The sequence below is a fragment of the Ornithorhynchus anatinus genome, chromosome 6 (genome assembly GCF_004115215.2).
Source record: "Ornithorhynchus anatinus isolate Pmale09 chromosome 6, mOrnAna1.pri.v4, whole genome shotgun sequence".
Classification (NCBI taxonomy): Eukaryota; Metazoa; Chordata; class Mammalia; order Monotremata; family Ornithorhynchidae; genus Ornithorhynchus; species Ornithorhynchus anatinus.
In genome coordinates this window covers 36398142-36420004 of record NC_041733.1, presented here as the reverse complement: position 1 = coordinate 36420004, position 21863 = coordinate 36398142, and the positions used below count along the sequence as shown (strand labels likewise).

The following is a 21863-nucleotide window of genomic DNA, read 5'->3' as shown; positions in this document are numbered from 1 at the left end:
GAATCAAGTGGCAGACATTATCCCTGCCCTCAAGGAACTTACAGTCTAGTGGGAGAGCTTGCCGTAACTTTTATGAAGAACCAATTTTTTTTCCATTACCGGAAACATGTATTAATTGCCTAATAGTACATGCTCTTGGATATTTTTCAAAATAACTTCACTAGAGTATCTTGGGGGCAGGGACTGTAGGTTAATTTTTGTAAAACTAAGCATCTAACTACAAGCACCAAAAACCCCTCATAATGGCACAGTTATGAGCCACCAAGTAAAATACAGATTTGTGCACTTATATTCAAGGAGAGGAATGAAAGAGGGTGAGAGAAATTGGCAGTTAAGACAGAGGAAAGTTGATTGGAAGTGAAAGTATATTTGAGTACTCTCCTATCAGTCACAATTTGTGCTTGCATTTTAAATCTACGTACACTATTCTCTGTATTTAATCAGACATGGGTATTTTTGATCAAATATGGGTGTGCAGTTCTGTTGTACCCCTCCCAAGTGCTTAGTTTAGTCCTTTGCACACAGTGAGCGGTCAGTCAATTACCATTGGTTAATTAAAGCCATTTCACCATCATCTTAACTGTTCCCTTTTCTCATCCCCAAAACAGCAAAGTTTAGCAAATTTGGAAGACTGGTTACCTTTTAGTAAAGTGTCTCTCAAGGATAATAAATTCATTTTTATTAAGTGCCCAATAATGAAAATAAAATACCAGATTATTTTAGAGTGGGATAAAAAAAAAAAGCTAGCTCTTTGCATTCTGGGGCTTTTTTTCCTATTCACTGTATAGTCTTTCTAGTTTTATTAAAAAAATAAGGGATTCCTGAGGTTTGCTGATTTACAGGAAGCTTGGTGTGATAACAAACCAGCACAGATTTAAGTTGAGCAGGGTCTATTACAAGAGTGCATCCTGCGGAGAGGCTAGAATATGGATGGAGTTTCACCAGCGTAAAAGCTTTGTTAAAACAAAATAGATTGGGCAAGAAGAGATCATGTTTTTCAAAGAGAACACCCAAAGACTCTTTGATGTTCAGCGTGATAAACAGGACAGATCCAGGTCAGACCATGGGTAGGTAAGCAGCATGGTATCCAGGAGCCCAGATATAATTCCGGCATATTTTTCACCCTGTTATTGGCCTATATGGTAGCAAAAATGTATTTATTGAGATAGTGGCAAGTTTTAGTATTTAGACTCTACAGTGTCAGTAAGATTCAAAGTGTTATGTTTCTGACAAGGTTGAGGAACATTAAAGTTGTCTACTTTAGGTTGGATCGGCGAAGAAACATGTCAGCGATGACAGAATGGTTCAGGTAAAACAGAAGAGCTACGTTTTGATGCATTGCTGTCTGCATGTTTTGTTAAATTAGGCAATATTTTAACTATATAGAAAGAATAGAAGTAAGTAAAAATTGGTTTTGGGAACAAGAAGTTGATTAACCGTGCTGCAAATTGACTCCCAAGCCATTAATACTGTTCGTTTCTCACAAATTTAAAACTTGACATTCAAAATAGCCTTTCTAATGTAGCGTCCCTTACCCTACCCCAGTATGCTTGTACCTTTTGATCCAAGTAGAAGATCCTAACTTTTGGAATACCTTCCCACATACAGAAGTAGTTAGCAGTTCATACACTTTTTTCTTTTAAATGGTACTTAAGTGCTAGGCACTATACTAAGTGCTAGGATAGAAACAAGACAATCCGGTTGAACAGAGTCCCTGTTGCACATGGAACTCAGTCTAAGATGGAGGGAGGAGAATTTAATCCCTGTTTACATCTGAGGTAACTGAGGCTGGAAAAATTAAATTCATTCACTCACTTTTTATTGAGTGCTTACTATGTGCAGAGCACTGTACTAAGCGCTTGGAATGTATAATTTGGCAACAGATAGAGACAATCCCTGACCAATAACGGGCTCACAGTCTAAACGGGGGAGAGAGACAGCTAAGTAAAACAGACAAAGCAAAACATGCCCATGCTCCCACAGAAGGCGTCTGCCAGAGCTGCACCATTGAGACCTTGAACAGAGCTTAGAACCCAGGTACTCTTGACTACTAGGCCCATTAGTTTCCACTCGGCCATGTTGCTTGCACGTATTTTGAGCTGCTTTTCTGGGGATTGGTATGGGCCTAAAGATTTCTTCTGTGACACAACTATAAATGCTAAATTTTTTGCTCCAGGGCTAAATGAGGCCTAAAGAATTTAGTAATATTTTTTGTTTGAGCCACTGGGCCATGCACTTTCTGCCCCTCTAAGGAGAGTCACACTGCTTGACTTTCCAGAGCCAGCAAATGTGTTTCCTGAGCACTACCTTCTAATGCTGCATTTGTAGGCATTAGGAGGTTTCTGAGCTCATAGGCGTTAAGTGGGTTTGATCAGACCCTCCTTGAATATCCCAGCCCTAAACTTTTGTGAGGGAGGACTGGGGACCTGGTGTCTTGAAGTACTTCTAAGGGCTCACAAACTTCTGGTTGACAGTCTGTGTGCTGCAGGATCACTGAGTGGTGTTGCACGCCAGTGAAAAAATAACTGTTTTGTAGGAGAAGCGAAGATTCCTAATCATATTTTGTTACTCGTATAACTCCTTCTCCTCTCTCATTTTTCATGAGCTTCTTCCATGCTGTCTGTTCATGCTCACCAGCTGTCCGAACACCTAGCAGCCCTAGACAAATTGAATGAAACTCACTTCCACCCCACAACTTGGCATAGTTTTAGCAGGCCCCAAGTCCATCTCGGCAAGTTTGTGTTGGGTGAGAAAAGTCATAGCAGCAATTCCTGCCCAGAGTCTCAGGGTCTGTTTTTTTTTGTGGACCAAGAATTCTTGAAGATGTGGGACATGGAGTTCTAGACATCCCCTTTTGGGAAATCTGCACCTTTTCCCACAAACTCTTATGACACGTCAAATTCGATTGAGTGCATGTTCTGTAGCACAAAACAGTTCCCTGATGCTCGAAATTTCCAAGACCAGGAAATGGACTTTTTTTAGGACAGCACATTTCCCAGGGTTACTCTAGACCTAATCCAAGTTGTCCAATGGGATTCTTGGCTCCGTTCCACTCTTCCATTTTCTGCTTGGGTGTCCTAAGCAATCTGAGTTTATGAGGGATCCCCACAGTGCAGCAGCATTTTGCCAAACTAATGGGAAAGGCACCTCCCTCTTTGTCCTGCCTTGTTCAAAGTTTACTGGACTCTGTTGAGCTCTTCTGCAATGCCTCTGCCGCTAGGAGACAGACTTGACATGAAATGCTTGGAAAAATGCCTCTCATTTTATACTCCTTGGCTCTGAACTTATTGAAACACTATCCATCAACTTAAGGAAAAGATGTTATTGCTATGTGTCTTTCACTTTGGACACGACTCTTCAATATCTTCTTTTTCCTTAGGCATTGTGATCTCTTAAAAGACTGAGGCCCAGGCTACAAAGCTATTATGGGGTTTATCAAAGTCACTCAGAATAAGTTAAACTCTGATATTCAGCTGTTTTCCACAAACATTTGTGACATCATTTCTTTGGCAGTGCAGTTTGCACAAACAAATATCCTCAAACCCCCATAAAATAATTTTTAGCCTAGAATATATTTGTCAGTTTGTGGGTATGATCAGGTGAATAATATGGTGTTCATTTTTCTTCTTTTGTGGGCCTGAGCCATGGTTTAGGCTTTCTTTTAATAACATTATTACTGAATTAGGCTCTTTGATTCCCTCATATACATAAACAATTAGGAAACCTCTCCAGAAAAATTGATACTGAAACAGCTTGACATTTTCTTTCTACCATTAATGTATTCTAAAGATCTTTATATTGGAGTCTGAAAGCAGTCACTTCTCCCTACTTCCTCTCCCCCCAACTCCCCAAGAAAACCCCCAGACAAATGACCTCAGTTCCCTTTTGTGAGTATTGTAGGCTTTATCTTCAGTGCTGCAGGAAAAAAAAATAAACACAGAAATGGGGTAGGCAACTCAATTCTGGAGTGTACTATAAATGAGAATTCTACAAATATGTGGATTCAGTGTATAATTTCAGTACATCCGTGTTGGTGTAAAGTGAGCTTCAGCTTGTTTTAAAAGTTTAGCGAAATGAATGAAAGAATATTAAACTTCAAAAATGGAACTGAAGTAATATGAGAGTAATTCGAGACGTGCAGCATCAGATGAAGTAGCAAATTTGAAGATATTAAGTATCTAAATTTGGCAACTCCAGTTTTGGGGATGTGACTCTATTAGTTTCATTACTGCCTGATGTGCATATTCAAAGTCCACTTAGGAAAATTTGGAAGGTGTAAAGAAACAGAAAGAGACACATGATGAATAATAAACACAAAGAGTGAAATAGCTTTTTTTAAATACCATAGCACATTTCGACAGTAAAACTTTTATTTTGTTTTAGTTTCAGTCTGATGGGAGTAAGCAAGAAGATAAAGAGAAAATGGTGAGTCTCAAAGACTGGGACATACTCGTTTAAATTAAAATTCTTATGTTCAGATGTAGGAAAATGTTATCTTGGACACATTTAGTAGAAGTAGCTGATAAAAAAAAAATTCTAAGATCAACACAGTGATTTTAAAACAAATTCTATGTAAAATGTAACGGATTCATCCATGTTAATTTTTTAAAATTTTATTTAAAGTTTACTGGGAGTCTTCACACCATTTCTTCAGTATAACTTGCTTAAATTTAAATCCTATTGCAGCTATATTAAATCATTTTAGGTCATTAGGTTTTCCAGTACACATCCAGTACAAGGTCCAGAGTATCATAGATTGGTTTATTGAGGGCATAATTGTACATGAGCCATCAGTGTGTACTAAGAAGCTCTAACTTTTTACTTTATTCCTCTTAGGAAATTTTGTTTAGTTGTTTGCTTAGTATTACTGACCAGGTGCTACTTCCATCTCTTACTTTGATGGACTGCAATGCTTGTATGTCTGAGGAACTCTGGGGGATGTTTAAGACATTTCCATATCAGTATAGGTAAGTAGCATTATGCTTGCCTTTACTTTTCACTGACTCCTCTGTTTTTTTAATTTTAATATTTAATATTTTTTACCCACTCCCTACTTTTTCTCTCAAGGTATCGTCTATATGGCCAGTGGAAAAATGAAACCTACAATAGCCACCCACTGCTCGTAAAAGTTAAAGCTCAGACAATAGACAGAGCCAAATATATAATGAAGTAAGTTTTACACTTATTACAAGAATCAGAGGAAAATAGATTTAGTAAGTTTCTCATTTTCAAAGGTACCGGTGTGAATTTTACATGTGGTGAAGTCAGTAACTATCTGCTAAAAATGTTTCATATTATACACACCACAAATACTTTATATTCTTATCTCATGACTAAATAATATGGTAAAGGATTTAAAAAAGACGGAGGCATACTCTGCCTGCTAAATTGATGTTCGGAGTTTTCACATTCACAGGATTTCCGTTATCAATTGCTTGATCTTCAGATTGCTGTAAATGACTTATTTTGGATGTGGGTGTCTTAAATATTGCTGTAAATTAAAATCTCTGCTGAATTGCCAAGAAAAAACTTAAATTGATCATTATCTGTATGGTTCTGAAGCTAACCTAGAATTTTCATAAAGCAATATTACAGGGCAGATTTTATTTACTGAACAAATAGTATAGAATTTTACACAGGCATCTTGTACACTTTAGGAATTCTGTTAAGTTGATTGGCCATCTAGTTGATTTTGGTTTGGTTTTTTATTGTTGTTTAAAATTTGAATTAATTTGGATTGCCATCTTTGAATAAATGGTGATAGCTAAAATCCAAGTTTAGTAATAACAGTAGTGGTATTTGTTCAGTGTTTACGAGGTGCCAAGCACTCTACTAAGCACTAAGATACATTAGAAGTAGATCAGACATAGTCCCTGTTCCATCTGGGGCTCACAGTCTAAGGGGAAGGGAATAAAGCTATTTAAATCCTCAGGTTTGCAGATGAGGAAACTGAGCAACAGAGAAGTTCATTGACTAGACCACGGTCACACAGCAGGCAAATGGCAGAGGTGGGATTAGTACTTATTCTCTTTGCCTTCAAAGCCCATGTTCTTTCCATTAGACCACTTTGCTAATCCAATTTAACCACTGTAGTGGGTTTAACAAGTGACTGTTCTTTCAAGAAGGATCTCAGAGGAAGTAAATGGAAGTTTTTGTGTGTTGGTTTTTGTTTTGTTTTTGTTTGTTTTTTTTTTTTAATGGTACTGAGTGTTTACTATGTCCCAGGTACTCTGCAAAGGTCTGGAGTAGGTACAAGTTAATTGGGTTGGACACAGTCAGTGTCCCACATAAGGCTCACTGTCTGAATCCCCATTTTTTAGATGAGGTAACTGGGGCACAGAGAAGTTAAGCAACTTGCCCAAGGTCACACAGCAGTCATGTAGTGGAGCTGGGATTAGAAGCCAGGTTCTCTGACTCCTAGGCCAGTGCTCTTTCCACTAGGCCACGCTACGTAGCAGTGTTTATGTTGTTTTTTGGGTACTAGACAATCTCCAGTCCTTAGGCAGTGTCCTGGGTGAAGATTTGTCTAGACTTTTCCCATTCAGAGTCTGGGTCCTCAACTCTTAAGGGAAATGTTTTTTGCAGAAAAAAGTAGCTTTCTGTTCTGTCCCTCAAACATATATATCCTCATCAGTCAAGAATGTTTGCCTAAATTTTATTCATATAATTGGTCTTGAAAAGTTGTAATAAAACAATTTCAATGTTCTGTTTAAATTGATTTCAATGCAAGTAATATTTCAGAGCGTGCTACAAGGGAATACCTTTAAGATGATCTAGTAGAGCTTTTAAGTGAGTGCACCATTTTTCACTATCTCAGACTTTCTAAACCACCTAATTGTCAATAAATCACTAGAGGGGCTGCTCTGCTGCCGTAATATAATGGCATGTGTAGTGAAGCAGAAACAATGACTTCACATCTGTGAGTTGAATATTGGAATCTCGAAAAGCCCATGAACTGCTACAATTAAAAATGAATTGTGACCCTAGGATTGGTTTGACCAGGTAATTTAATTTAGATCCTTGGTTTTGAAAGTTATATCATTAAACTATAACTTATTAGACTTTAAAGTGGGGAAGAAAATCTGAAATTTCATCGTTAGGGATAATTTAATCTGATCCAAATGGTTAGTCTTTAAGTGCTTCCAAGGATGAAAGTAGCATAAAGGTAATCATTTCTAATACAGCCACTTTGTTAAACCCACCAAGCCCTAAAAAACCTCACTTGGAAATTTTGAACAGTCTTTTAGCATAATATGGCTAGATATAGTCAGTATAAATTCGAGCAAATTAAGTATCAGGATAGGTTACAAGCAAAACTATTAGATATATGCAGATGAAGTATTCACTCATTCAGTCGTATTTACTGAGCACCTACTGTATGCAGAGCACTGTACTAAGTGCTTGGGAGGGTACAATACAACATTAAACAGGCACACTCCCTGCCCACATTCAGCCAAGTATTGCATTATAATGCCTTGCTCCTAGGCATTACCATATATATATGGTAATGGGAAGATGGTGATATGACTGTTTACAGAAAATTGCCCAATAAATATAATTGAGGGGAAGGAGCATGGGCCTGGGAGTCAGCGAACTTGGGTTCCAATTCTGACTGCCATTTGCCTGCTGTGTTGACCTCAAACAAGTCATTTAACTTTTCATTGCCCCAAATGGGGACCAAATATCTGCTCTCCCTCCTACCTATACTATGAGCTCCAGTGCTAGTATAGTGCTTGGCATAGAGTAAGTGCTTGATAAATACCACAATTAATTTTAAAAATAGCCTTTTCAGTTTACTAGTAACTGAAAGCAACAAAGGTATAAAAACCATGGAAGGAGTTTCTCAAGATGCATTGTTCCTCCCACCCCCCCTTTTTTTTTTATAGGCGCCTAACTAAGGAAAATGTGAAACCTTCTGGAAGACAAATTGGAAAGTTGAGCCACAGTAATCCAACCATTTTATTCGATTATGTACGTGTTGAGGTTTATGTTCTCTTAAAAGAAAATTAAGACTGTTTCAGTAAGAGGAAGGGAGGGTCTTGCCATTCTTGAAACTTATTTATATCTTAGGACAGAAGTTTACATGCCCACCTTGTTTTTTACTTCCCTAGCTGTAGATACTTTTTATGTTTGTCTTCCCCATTAGAGTGTAAGCTCCTTGTGAGTAAGAGTACATGCCACTTTGCTTTTTGGTACTTTCCAAGTGTCTGGTATAGTGCCCTGCTTCCAAAAGGAGCTTAATACATACTACTGCTTCTTGGTAGTGTAAACCTGATGTGAAGTATGGCTTTGGAAAGTGAAGTGTTAACTCTGTGATGATGATGGGAATAAAACTAATCATTTACCACACAACAGAAGAATTGAATAATTTGTTTTGTTGAATTAGCTTTAGGTAATATCGCCAACATAGCTGTTGTTCATTTGATTATTTGATTTTATTGCAAAAAAATTAATGTGAAGATGCAGGATATTCAGTATTTCCTGTTATACCATTCTACTTTAGAAAGAGTGGGTGCAGCTCAGGATTCTGGATTAGGAGAAAAGTGGCACATTATTGCTTTCACGAGTAGAAAGTAACATAAGGTTAACTACTTTTTCAGTAATTCCAGTAACAAAAACATTAAGCCTTTTCAGATTTAATTTGTTTAAAATGTGTTCTTTGACATTTTTAAAAGATAAAGTGATATAAAACTTAGTTTTTTCTTCAACTATAAAAATGAAAAATGAATGGGAAAGCTACCATTGTGTTTATGGAACTAGTATAATCTCTGACCCAGTGATATGCTCATCCTTCTTAGTTGATATTAAGCAAATCAGTTTGATAGTTTTAATTCATCCTGATTAAATGTGAATCTTTTCTATTCTGCTCTCTTACAGATTTTATCCCAGATACAAAAATACGATAACTTAATTACACCAGTAGTAGATTCTTTGAAATACCTCACTTCGTTGAACTATGATGTCCTGGCTTGTATCCTTTAATCCAAATTGTAGATCCAAGAAATAAGCATTGTGTATGACTTATCTGAGCATTAGAACATATTGTAAAGTCCTTTCAGACTCATTGATGAGAGATAGACTGAAGTCATCTGATTGTCCCTTTTCTTGTGGCCTGCAGACTTTTGCATTGTTGTTCCTACTCTTTTAAGATTCACTGAGGTCAAAATGAACCATTTTTAGGAAAAAAAAATAGGTGAACACTTTGCCCCTGAATTTTTTATTTAAAACTTTTGTATGTTTAATTGGCCAGAAAATGGATGCTTAGGTTGAGGTACCCAGGGCCTTTTTGTGGGTAGCCTCAATATGGACCATCAGTTGGTCGTGCAAACAGAAGAGGTGGCAAGGAAGGGATGGTGACTGAAACCTTGGAGTTTGAGAATAGCCATGCAATTCCACAGAACACATAATATTTTGGTTTGCAATGATTAGAAGTAAAAAGGATTATATGTAAACCTTCTCTTTTGCAATTTTTAAATATATTCCATATATTGTAACACTCTCTCATACAAATAAAGCATATGGCTCACTGATACAATAGAAATTGGCAAATACAGGCAATCCTTGGGTATAAGAAATGATTAAGATTGCACCTAGTTTGGCTTGAGAAATGGAGAATGTCTGCCATTGGACCTCCCCCAACCCCCTCTTTCCAAAACCCAGGCCCATATTAGAAGTGGAACCCTCTTCCTTTCTGAGAACCTTGTTCCTTATTGCTAAGTAGGGGGGATGATCTGCTTGTAAATTGCTGAAAAAATACTTGAAACTTTGTGTATCTGATATCTGGATGTTTTTATTATTATGAGGTTTGTTAAGTACCTACTATATGCCAAGCGCTGAACTAAGTGCTGGGAAAGATAAAAATCTCATTTGGGAGGCTGTGATCTCCAGCATGATTCTGAATGTAGCGGTTGTGAGGCTTTTTTGTTTTTTGGTTTTTTTTTTGAATGGTATTTAACTGCTGTGCCAGGGACTGTGCTAAGTGCTGGGTGCTCTATTAAGGTTCCTCCTTCTTTCATTCTTGTCATTATTTATAAGTTTTTCCCTGAGTTTATTATATACAGTGTACTGCTTCTCCTTGTTCTCTCTTCTTGTTTTCCTTACTCTTCTCCTGTTTTTCTCCTGCATTCCCATCCTTCATTCTGTACTTATGTTACTGTATCTCTGCTTTGTGTCATGTGTATTTCTTTGTTCCCCCTTTGGGAATCCATGTGTCTGAATATAATTTGTAACCCCTTGGAGATGCTTCAGATAGTCCCAGGAGGTGGAAGGAGGAAAAGGAAATCCATTCCTTCGCTTCTCTTTCTACACTTGAACTGCCTCCTGGTTCTCTAGTTTTCTTGCAAGGTTGGTGTTCTTTCCCAAAGGAGTGGGTTTTTGGCCTCATTGCCTTTGGTCTGTTTGAGAAGCCTGATTTATTGGTCTTAGTTTTTCCTTTTATCGACATACCTGCAGTCCATTGCTACTCATTTTCAAGGGTTCTTGCATTCTTACATATTTTCAGGAACTGCAGTAGACCCCTACATTAATAATTTATAGGGTAATTATACTAAACCTGGGTCATTTGGGTTCAGTAAAATCTACCCAGATATCCAAAGTCTTGAGAGAAGTTTGTTGTGATGTGTGAAAATGAAATTTACTGTACCATATAGAGCAGTTAGTTACTGAATGTCAAATAGACACAAAATACTCAAGTTTACCTTTTGGTTACTTTTGTGCTCTTACTAAAAATTAAAGTTCCTCATGAAAACCATTTAAAAATTCAATAAAACTTAATTTTAATTAAATCTAGTTAATTTAATTAAATTAAGATCACTACAACCCTATTTGAAGTTACAGAGCATGTTATCTTTTCTGCATTGAACCAGGTTTCCCAGCTCCATTCCTAGTACCTAACAATGTTACGCACTTAAGTACATTAATCCTTGTATGCTAAGGTAGTGTTGTGTTTGGTATCCTGGAAGCCTGAAAAGTCAGTCATTTTTCCAAAGCCTTTTTACCTTTAGGGAATAATTTAGAACCAGGGGATGAAATATCTTTGTTTTCTGAGTTGAAATTGTCGGGAATTTTTGGCAGCATTTGTTGATTGGGACTTTGCAAATGGTTTTAAAGAACATAAACCAAATATGCAGTATGTTGACAGGCAGACTTGTTAACCTAGTGAGTGGCTTTGTATTTAGGGGTAGAAATAAATCTGAAAAGGCTGGAAGCTCTCACTTTCCCCACCCCCGAGAAATAAAAACAGCTTTAGAACAAGGCTTGTGCTGTGAAAATGACTTCTCTGTGAGTATGCCTCAGAGGAGAGGTCTCGGCCTTTCTTCTGGCTGTGGCTGTCCTTGTGCCTGCCTTTATCCTCTTAATGCAGCTCCCTCCTATTGCCAAATTGTTTCTCTTAGAAAATATTATTTTCACCTATGTTTGTACTTATGTAGTCCTGCCTGCCTATAATTCATTTCTTTAGAATGAATTCATTTCTTTAGAATGCAGCTCAAGGTGGCTGCTGGTTTGTGAAGGCAAAATAGAATTTCTCAGTCTGGTTCTTTCTGTACATTCTGAACCCCCAATTGACAAGGAAATTCATTCTCCTCCCTCATTGTTTCTTTTCAGGCACAAGCAAGCCTGAAAACCCTATGGGGTTTTATATGAAGCCTTGCAGATTGATCAAAGAAAGGCAAGATCCCCTTTAAATAGAATACATAAGTGCAGTAGTTTACTGTGGATAAAAGCGAATTAATTTTCATACTTTTTACAACTTCTTATAATGTCATTACTCTGAAATAAGATTTTTCTGGCAAAATTTTTCTTAATGTTATAAAAGATTGCATTATTGAAGCTCTGGCTAATCCGGAGAAAGAGAGAATGAAACATGATGACACAACTATCTCAAGTTGGCTTCAAAGTGAGTATTTTGATACTAACTGATCTAGGAGTGACCCATTTTGACTACTATCAAACTATTAAATGTTGAATTTTATTTTCATCTCTCAGAAATCTGGATTTATGTAGTAACTGATCAATTTCTTAATTTTTTTCCCCTCATTTCTTACAACTTGATATAGGTTTAGCTAGTTTCTGTGGTGCAGTTTTTCGTAAATATCCAATTGAGCTTGCCGGTCTTCTTCAGTACGTGGCAAATCAGCTAAAAGCCGGGAAAAGGTATGTGTCTGAAATTCTTGATCAAGAAAACTCTCCATTGGCTACCATTTTTTTCTGGTACATATTTAGGGAAGTTTAATTTTGTCATCAAAATTTTAATAAATTTTAATAAATCCACCTTTTAATACATTTTCTGGAAGGTGATCACTGTTTCAGGAAAATGAAAGATATAAGGTTTAATGTATTGAATTGTGTGGTCTATTTATTACATTATTAGGGAACATTTAAGTAGGAGATATTGAATAATGGCAGCTATCTGCTGATAGTTTCTTATAGTTATCAGATATTATGGTATCTGTGAGTTTCTGAAGCCCCAAATTCTATCTGTGAAAGTTTGCCTGGGTTCCACATTCTTTGATTCAAAGATGATATCATGCTCATTATTTAATTTCAATTAATTGTATTTGTTCAGCGCTTACTATGTGACAGGCACTGTACTAACTACTGGGTTGGATACAAGCAAATTAGGTTGGACGCAGTCCCTGTCCCAGGTGGGACTCACAGTCTCAATCCCCTTTTTATAGATGAGGGAACAGAGGCCCAGAGAAGTGAAGTGACTTGCTCAGGTTCACACAGCAGACAAGTGGCAGAGCTGGGATAAGAACTCATGACCTTCTGACTCCCAGGCCTGTGCTCTATCCACTACTCCCCGCTGCTTCCCTGACTTTTCTCTGGGTTTCAAAAAGTGGGAAAGGAGTGTTTACATAAACTCACCTCCTGTATCCTAAAATTGTAAACTGCTGATCATGTCCCACTTACTAGTAAACTCTGATATTTGATATTAATGATAATGATTAATGATATTAATTGAGCATAATAAGTTCTGATCATTGTACTGAGTACGCTCTTGAGAGAGAACAGTACAACAGAGTTGGCAGTGAGCACAGTGTAGCGAGTTATTAACCCCCCATTTTGCAGATGAGGAAACCGAGGCACAGAGAAGTGAAGTTCCTTGCCCAGGGTCACACAGCATGCAAGTGGTGGAGCCTGGAGGCTACTGAGGAAGACTGTGGAGCCTCAGTCAATCTGGGACATTTTCTGGACAGAGCACTGTACTTCAGTGCATCTGTCTCTTTTGGACTGGTGCAGAATGGCAGCATAGTCATAAATCCATTTCATGGACTATATTGACCAGCAAAATGGAAACTTGAAATGTGAGGGGTGCGCCATTGTGGGATGTGGATCTTTTCCTCTTTGCAGCCATTAGCCAAGCTCAGAGATAAGCAGGAGAGCATCGTCTTCAGATTTTGTTGCAGTGTGGGTGTGAGTGACCTTTCAGATTGCTCTGGAGCAGGGATTTTTGCACTGAGCTAAATTCTCATGGCCAGGAACAGGTATCCCAGAGCTCTTCAGATCTCAACAGTCCTAGTACCAAACCTCTGGGACCTGGCAAGTTGCCTCTCTCGGTGTTGAAGTGGAGCTGCCTCAATTTTGAAATCAGCCACTTCTGGAGGTGGATGTCAAGATGATGATAATGGTATTTATTAAGTGCTTACTGTTTGCCAAGCATTGTTCTAGGTGCTGGGATAGATACAAGTTAATCAGGTTGAATGCAGTCTCTGTCTCAGATGGGGCTTACACTCATAATCCGCATTTTACAGATGAGGGAACTGAGGCCCAGAGGACTCCCCTTTGCTTCCCCTCTCCTGCATGAGATGTAACACCAGAATGTATATTTCAGACAAATTTTGTTTTTTTTATGAAAGCTTCCTCTTTTCTTTATAGTCAACTTTGTTTCTAAGCTACAGTTCATGCTCAGAAGCTGGCAAAGCTAAGTGGTGAGGTCAGGCTATTTGGATATAGTCTTAGAATCCCAGGGCTGGATATAACTGACAGATGGCAGATACTTTATCCTCCTACTTTCCTGCATACTGTACTCAAACTATTCTGGACAAATAGAAAACTCTGTGAGTCTTGGAAATAATTAAAAAGAAAAATATGAAACACTTGGTGATTGCCAGAATTCTCACCATCTTGCTTTGGCTTTGGACAATCTCTTCCTCTTTGTTGTACTTTCCTTCATCTGCACCATTTGGCACATAGTACAAGCTTTTTCTGCAACAAACGATGGCGGGTTTCCTCAGAAATACAAATCACCATGAACATCCTAGCAAAAGATAGTAGAAAAGAGAGGTGGTTTCATCCACCTTGGTTTAGAACCATTGCGTTATTTTTCTTTGAGCCACAACTCTTCTTTCAGACTCTGAGCCTGAACTGATTTACCTGAATGATCATATTCTGGAAAATTTTGCAGAAGGGCAGTTCCACATTTTCTGTTGCTAATCTCTTTCATTGATCGTTAGATTATTTTGATGACAGGGCCCATGATTGCCCCTTGGCACTTTTAGCACTGGCTAGGCTTTGGAGTGGGAGCAGGGGAAGGAAGAGTGAGAGGGGAGGGAGTGGAAGGAGACTGTAGTGGCCCCTCTATTATTTTAGATTTTAGCTATTTAGGCAAAGGCTTTTGATTTCAAATTCATTTGCTGAGTTTGGAGTCAGGAGTCCACGGAGTCAGTTTCTAAGGATGAAAAATATATGACTTTCTGTACTGGATAGGTGAAGTCAGGGGGCCATCACACATTCACGTCATCGTGGAATCAAAATCTAAGTTCCCTTGCGCGGACTTTGTTTCTTTCCCTGAACACACTGTTACATTGTTATGCAATCGGTGAGTGCTGTAGTCACATGGACTTGAACCTGTGACTTGGTTCTAAGGAGGTATTTTTTCATCTAATTATGAAAATGTATTTAATGCTTAAATATATGTAGATGGAGGTGCATTTTTTCCACAATACGCTTGATGGTCTAAGTATTCCATTCAATCACTGGTATTCATTGAGTGCTCAGTGTGTGCAGAACCCTGTACCAAGCGCTTGGTACAGTACAGCAGAGCTGGGGAGGTACATTTCTTGCCCATAAGCAATTTAAAGTCTAGATGAGGAGACAGACATGAGTGTATACAAATTATGGATTTGGACATAGTGCTGTGGGCCTGAGGCAGTGTTTATATTGATTTCTGACTAACAATTAATGTATTTCCTGGGTGTTTTTGTTTTTTTGTTTGTTTTTTTTTTTTTGGTCTTGAATAGCTTCGACCTGCTTATTTTGAAGGAGGTGGTCCAAAAAATGGCTGGGATTGAGATTACGGAAGAAATGACAATGGAGCAACTAGAAGCCATGACTGGTGGGGAACAATTAAAAGCGGAGGTGAGAGGGCCTTTGAAAGAAATTATGCCAGCAACCTGGACCCGGCTTTTAAATTGTTCTCATAAAAAGGAAGACGGAGTACTGAATTTGCCACACCCACAAATTTAATTCCAGTTTTCTTTGTGGCACTAGGAGAGTTTAGAGGCCTTATTTATTAAGATGGCAAAGTAGCTGAAATGGCCGATGTTGTAGACTGTTGTGAAGGGAACAAAGAAGGGATTTACAACAATAGTTACTTGCCAGGTGAAGGGAAGAGAGAACCGAACAATGTGATCCAATGTGATCCTTCAGGTCCCTGCAGTATTGGGTAAAAAAGGATTAATAAAATTTTATGTACTCTGCTAATAACCCTAATTGTTAGGCCTAATTTGAAGGAAAGTTAAATGGACAGGTGCAAATTACCCACAATTTAAGAAAATGTTCAGTCAGCTGTCAAAATTGGTGGGGTTTTTTTGTTTTATAATATTGTAAACTTGCTGTCATGTTGGATTTGTGTAGGGTGGCTACTTTGGACAAATTCGGAACACTAAGAAGTCCTCCCAGAGGTTAAAAGATGCATTACTGGATCATGACCTTGCCCTTCCTTTGTGCTTGCTTATGGCTCAACAGAGGAATGGGGTTATCTTTCAGGAAGGAGGGGAGAAACACTTGAAGTTAGTGGGAAAGCTTTATGACCAGGTAGGTAAAAGGTTGTTTTGAGATTTTTTTTCTTTTCAGTAGCTTTATTAGACGTTTAACCCATTGAAACAGTAAAATGTAAAATGTTTCAACTTTGCATGTGGTTAGACCATCACGTTACAGCTCTATAAATTTATATTCCAGAAACATTGGGAGCATGGATCCATCTTGGATCCCAGGGAATTCTCACAGTTGTTGGAGTCTGGAGGACCTGGATTCGTGAAGGGAAAGGAATCCTTAACCCAGTAAACCACTGAGAGACAGGGATTCCATGGGAGCAAGAGTTTCTATCCTTGTGTAGCACTGGGTGACAGGGATTTCCTGGTCCCTTGTAGGAACTGCAGAAAATGATTTTTTTAGGCCACACAATCATTGGAAGAAAGGAATCCCCAGGAGCTGCAAAACAGGGTTGAGAAAGGAGGGAAATTCCTTGTCACAGTCCTTTCTGGAGCAGGGAATTTTCTTCCCTTTGTCAGTGATGAACTGAAAATTCTTTCAGAATTCACTCCCCGCAGTCTTTCAGGAAGGTCTTGGACACTGCATATAGTTTACAGGTTTGGGAGAAATTCACTAATATCCCCTTGTCCAAAACAGAACTCCTCATCTCCCACCCAAACCCTGTGCTCCCTATGGCTTTCCCATCACTGAAGACGGCACCAGCATCCTCCCTGTCACACAAGTTCATAACCGTGGCATTATTTTCGACTCATCTATCCTTTAGCCCACATAGTCTGTCACCAATTTCTGTCAGTTCAACTTTCACAATACTGCTAAAATCCACCCTTTGCTCTCCATCCGAATTGCTGTTGCTAATCCCGGCTCTGCCACTTGTCAGCTGTTTGACTGTGGGCAAGTCACTTCACTTCTCTGTGCCTCAGTTACCTCATCTGTAAAATGGGGATTAACTGTGAGCCTTACGTGGGACAACTTGATTACCCTGTATCTACCCCAGCGCTTATAACAGTGCTCGGCACATAGTAAGCGCTTAACAAATACCAACATTATTATTGTGTTAATCCAAGCACTTATCCTATCCCGCCTTGATTACCGCATCAGCCTTCTGTTGACCTCCTGGTCTCCTGTCTCTTCCCACTCCAGTCCATACCTCATTCTGCTGCTCAGATCATTTTCCTACAAAACTGTTCAGTTCATGCCTCCTCATTACTCAAGAACCTCCAGTGGTTGCCCATTCACCTCCTCATCAAATGGAACTTACTATTGGCTTTAAAGCCCTCAATCTCCATGCTCCTTCCTACCTTACCTCTCTGATTTCCTTTTACAACCCAGCCCTCACACCTCACTTTTCTAATGCCAACCAACTCACTGAACCTCAGTCTCGCTTAACCTTACTTCCAGTCCTTCATCCACATCCTGTCTCTGGTCTTGAACTCCTTCCCTAATTCCTGTCCAACAGACCGTCACTCTCCCCAACCTCAAAACAAATCTCCAAGAAGCCTTCCTTGACCATAAGCCCCTATTTCCTCTTCTCCCACTCCCTTCTGTGTAGCCCTTGCATTTGGGTTTGTCCCCTTCATTCCCCTTCCCTCAGCTACAACATTTATGTACGTATCCCTTCTCCAGACTCTAAGCTCCTTGTGGGCAGGGAACATGTTGATCAACTCTGTTATATCGCACTCTTCCAAACACTTAGTACAATGCTTTGCACACAGTAAGCACTCAATAAACACTATTAACACGGCCCCAGCTATTGCATGGTTCTAGAATGTGGATCTTGGAGTCATAGAGTATCCTTCGGTGTTGGTTTGTAAACTTCAAGGACATTTGGCATGTGGTATCTCACTCCTGTAATTTGGTACCGATGCTAAATAATTGAAGTGGTTGGGTTTTTGCTCTTTTGCATCAAGCAGAGTGTAGAGGATTTTTTCCTTTGTAGCAGTTCTACAATTTAAAGTCTTTGCAACTCTGGGGGTATAATTTAACTTTATTAAGAATATCGCTTTAAAAAAACCCAAAATATAGCTTTTACTGAATTATAACTTTTATAGTAGACATGAGGGTTAATTAAAATTTGATTTACTTACCAGGAATTGCATCTTCTGGCCTGTTAAATATGAGGTTTATGGTTAAAGCACTACCAACACTTGGAAAGCATATTCTATAATGCAAGAGATTGTGAAAGTAGTTCAGAAAACTTTTCCAATTCTGTCTGAGAATTAGGTGGCAATATATTGGCAAACCGTTTTGTTGACTTAAAGGGTTAAAGTTATCTGTAGCTATGTCATAGTTTCTTACCTAGTCTTGAAAAAATTTAATTTAGGGAATTTGTTCTTTCTAGACATGTAAAACACTTTTCATTGATCCCCTTGGACTTTATCCTTTGTCTTAATTTAGTGTCATGATACTCTGGTGCAGTTTGGTGGATTTTTAGCATCCAATCTCAGCACAGAAGATTACATAAAGCGAGTGCCTTCGATTGATGTGCTGTGTAATGACTTCCATACACCCCATGATGCTGCATTTTTCCTGTCACGGCCTATGTACGCACACCATATTTCAGTAAGTAGTTGTATTCTAGCTTACATTTGAAACTACCCCCAGCATTGAACTGTGGCTTTTGTGTGTGTGTTATTTTTACAGTAAACTGCCCCAGTAATGTGGGTTATAATTTCCCCTTTAGCATTATCCTGCGCTAACAGTAAACTAGATGGCAAAAACTTTGTTTGGAGTTAAACCCTAGGTATTTTGATGAATTAATACTTCACAAAATGTATAAATTTTGTACCTTTTTAGTTGTTGGTCATGGAAAAAAAGCATGGTTGGCCACTGGTTGTGGGTTGGCTACAAATCATAAAACATCATCTACTATTTAACTTGGTCAGTGATTCCATGCAAAAAAATCACTCTTATAATGCACTAAATACTTTATATTTTACTTTTAATCAGTCAAAATATGATGAACTGAAAAAAGCTGAAAAGGGAAGCAAGCAGCAGCATAAAGTTCATAAATACATCACATCATGTGAGCTTGTGATGGCTCCTGTCCACGAAGCGGTGATCTCCTTGCACCTTCCTAAAGTTTGGGATGACATCAGTCCTCAGTTCTACGCTACGTTCTGGTCATTAACAATGTACGACCTTGCGGTGCCCCATAATAGTTATGAAAGAGAGGTCAATAAGCTCAAAATCCAGATGAAAGCTATCGATGACAATCAGGAAATGGTAAGGTTGTTTTTTTTTAATTCTATTTTCAAATCACAATGTAACTTTTTTAATAAAGGTCTTCAGACTTCGTAATTGTAATCGGTTTACATTGAGTCCTCTTTTCTTCCCCTTCCCTCAAATTGCTATGCCAAGTATCAGTACCTCAATTTAATTCCTAAATTATATTATTATTGAGTACTTGAAGACTTCAGGAAGTGACACAAGCCCATAATCACTATTCTCCTCTTCTCTAATCTCTCCCTTCTCCAAATGTCTTCTGCTCAAGACATTTTTCTGAAATGTTCTCAAGTGGTTCCCCAATGCTCAAGAATCTGTAATGACTACCCATTCTTTTCAGCATCAAATAGAAGCTCCTGACCATTGGCTTTTAAAGACAGTAAATCAACTCTCACTCCCTTAACCCCCTACCCTCCAGCTCTCACTTTTCATTCCTCACAAGCTAACTACCTTGTGCCTTGTTAGTCATCCGTCTCACCTTCGACCCCTTTGCTCATGCCTTTCCTTCTGACTTGAAAATTCTTCACCCTTCATATCTCTCAGTGGAAAGAGCCTGGGCTCAGAGTCCGAGGTCATGCGTTCGACTCCTGGCGCTGCCACTTGTCAGCTGTGTGACTGTGGGCAAGTCACGTAACCTCTCTGTTCCTCAGTGACCTCATTTGTAAAATGGGGATTAAGACTGTGAGCCTCACGTGGGACAACCTGATGACCCTGTATCTCCCCCAGCGCTTAGAACAGTGCTTTGCGCATAGTAAGCACTTAACAAATGCCAACATTATTATTATTATATCTTAGAGTCCACAATTATCCCTGTCGTAAATCACATGCCTTTCAGGAAGCTTCCTTTGATTAAGTGCTTAAAACAGTGCTTGGCACATAGTAAGCACTTAAATATTATTATTAAGCATTCATCTCTTCAGGTCGTGTCCCTAATGACTGCTTCAACACTCTTCTGCCAATCGTGTACTTGAGCATTCCTTACACTTCTGTAAATATTGCCCTACTCTACTATTGAAAAGCAATTCATATACATATCCTATTTTCCTTACTCTATCTGTAAATTTTGTATCCATCTCCTCTGCTAGACTGGAAGCTCCTTGGTGGCAGAGATCATGTTTTCTTACTCTGTTTGTACCCTCCCAACTTCTTAGGACAGTGCTCCACGTGCAGTAAATACTATTGATTTTTTTTTAAAAAAATGTTTAATTATTAATTTGTTTTGTTTTTGAATGTCTGCTGTGTCCTAAGGATATGGAAGAGTACAAAATAGAAAAAATACTTATTCTCAAGCTTACAGTATTGCATGAGACAGACAAATAAATTAGAGGTAGGAGGAATTAATAGTGTACTTAAGATGTGTACTTAAGTGTCACAGGGACTGGTTTTACTTGAGTTTTTAGGGTGGAAGGGCTAAAGTGGGAAGATAGAAATTATTTGGAGAAGACCTCCTGGAAGAGATGTGATCTCAGAAGGGCTTTGAAGATGGGGAGAGCTGTGGTCTGGCTGATGTGTAGTGGGAGAGAGTTCCAGGCATTGGGAGTGTGTGTGAACAAGAGGTTGGTGGTGGGAAAACAAATACCTAGAAATTGAGAGAAAAGTGGTGGACTTGCTGTGGGTTTGGTCTCTTCTCACCCTCCCTTGTACATTATTGAAAATTTATTTGTATTCTCTAGCCTCCAAATAAAAAGAAAAAAGAGAAGGAGCGTTGTACTGCCCTTCAGGACAAGCTTCTTGAAGAAGAAAAGAAACAAATGGAGCACGTACAAAGGGTTTTACAGAGATTAAAACTGGAAAAGGATAACTGGCTTCTAGCAAGTAAGTGTGTAGGAAATGCAGCTAAAAAGTATTCTGCCTTGTAAGGTCATATGACAGAAGTCCTAATGATGAACAGAGTATTGACCTGTGGTAGCCTGAGAGTTTGGGAATATGTTGATGGGTTAAGTAGGGGCTTTAAGTTCACCACGCTATTAAAATTATATTGACATTTTTTGGAGAAAGTTGTTTTGTTTGATTAAAGTATGTCTTTTTAGACATATTAGGGGTTTATTTTGTTTCCAGTGTAGGAATTATTCTAACCTTTATGTATCAGAGAAGCAACGTGGCCTATTGGAAAAAGCATGAACCTGCGAATTAAAGGACCTGGTTCTAATCCCGTTTCTGCCATGTACCTGCTGTGTGTCCTTGAGATAGTCCCTTAACTTCTGTCACTGTCTTCACATCTGCAAAATTGGCAATTCAGTACCTTCTCTACTCTCCCTTCTACTTAAACTGTGAGCCCCATCTGGGTTCTGAATATCTGATATCTTCCCCCAGAGTTTATTTCAGTGATTGGCCCATAGTAAGTGCTAAACCGTCGCACAGTGATTATTATCTAGTGACATTTAGTTTATAATGCAAAAACTCAATTATGTAAAGTTTTTGTTTTGTTTTCTTTTTTTGTGTGGAGGGGAGGGGCCTGTATTTGTTAGGTGCTAATCCGGGTGGACAAAATCCATGTCCCACGTGGGGCACCCAGTCTTAATCTCCATTTTATAGATGGGTTAACTGAAGCACAGAAAAGTTAAGGGATTTACTTAAAAAGGTCACACAGCAGACAAATGGCAGAGCCAGCATTAGAACCCAGGTCCTAATGACTCCCAGATCCA

At 38.7% G+C, this 21863-nt stretch overlaps 1 protein-coding gene across 3 annotated transcripts in view; it reads left to right on the top strand.

Moving 5' to 3' along the window:
• THOC2 (THO complex 2) overlaps window positions 1–21863 on the top strand; it is an 83663-nt gene that overhangs the window by 41787 nt on the left and 20013 nt on the right. For 2 of the 3 annotated variants that reach the window (XM_029067121.2, XM_029067119.2), the window contains exons 13-25: window positions 1265–1309; window positions 4384–4425; window positions 4837–4967; window positions 5068–5169; window positions 7887–7971; window positions 8878–8971; window positions 11816–11896; window positions 12057–12153; window positions 15243–15360; window positions 15859–16038; window positions 18391–18555; window positions 18943–19218; window positions 20892–21033. In XM_029067121.2, coding sequence (XP_028922954.1) covers window positions 1265–1309; window positions 4384–4425; window positions 4837–4967; window positions 5068–5169; window positions 7887–7971; window positions 8878–8971; window positions 11816–11896; window positions 12057–12153; window positions 15243–15360; window positions 15859–16038; window positions 18391–18555; window positions 18943–19218; window positions 20892–21033 — 1558 coding nt within the window. The remainder of the gene's footprint in view (window positions 1–1264; window positions 1310–4383; window positions 4426–4836; window positions 4968–5067; window positions 5170–7886; window positions 7972–8877; window positions 8972–11815; window positions 11897–12056; window positions 12154–15242; window positions 15361–15858; window positions 16039–18390; window positions 18556–18942; window positions 19219–20891; window positions 21034–21863) is intronic. The other variant, XM_029067120.2, reaches the window with a different exon arrangement.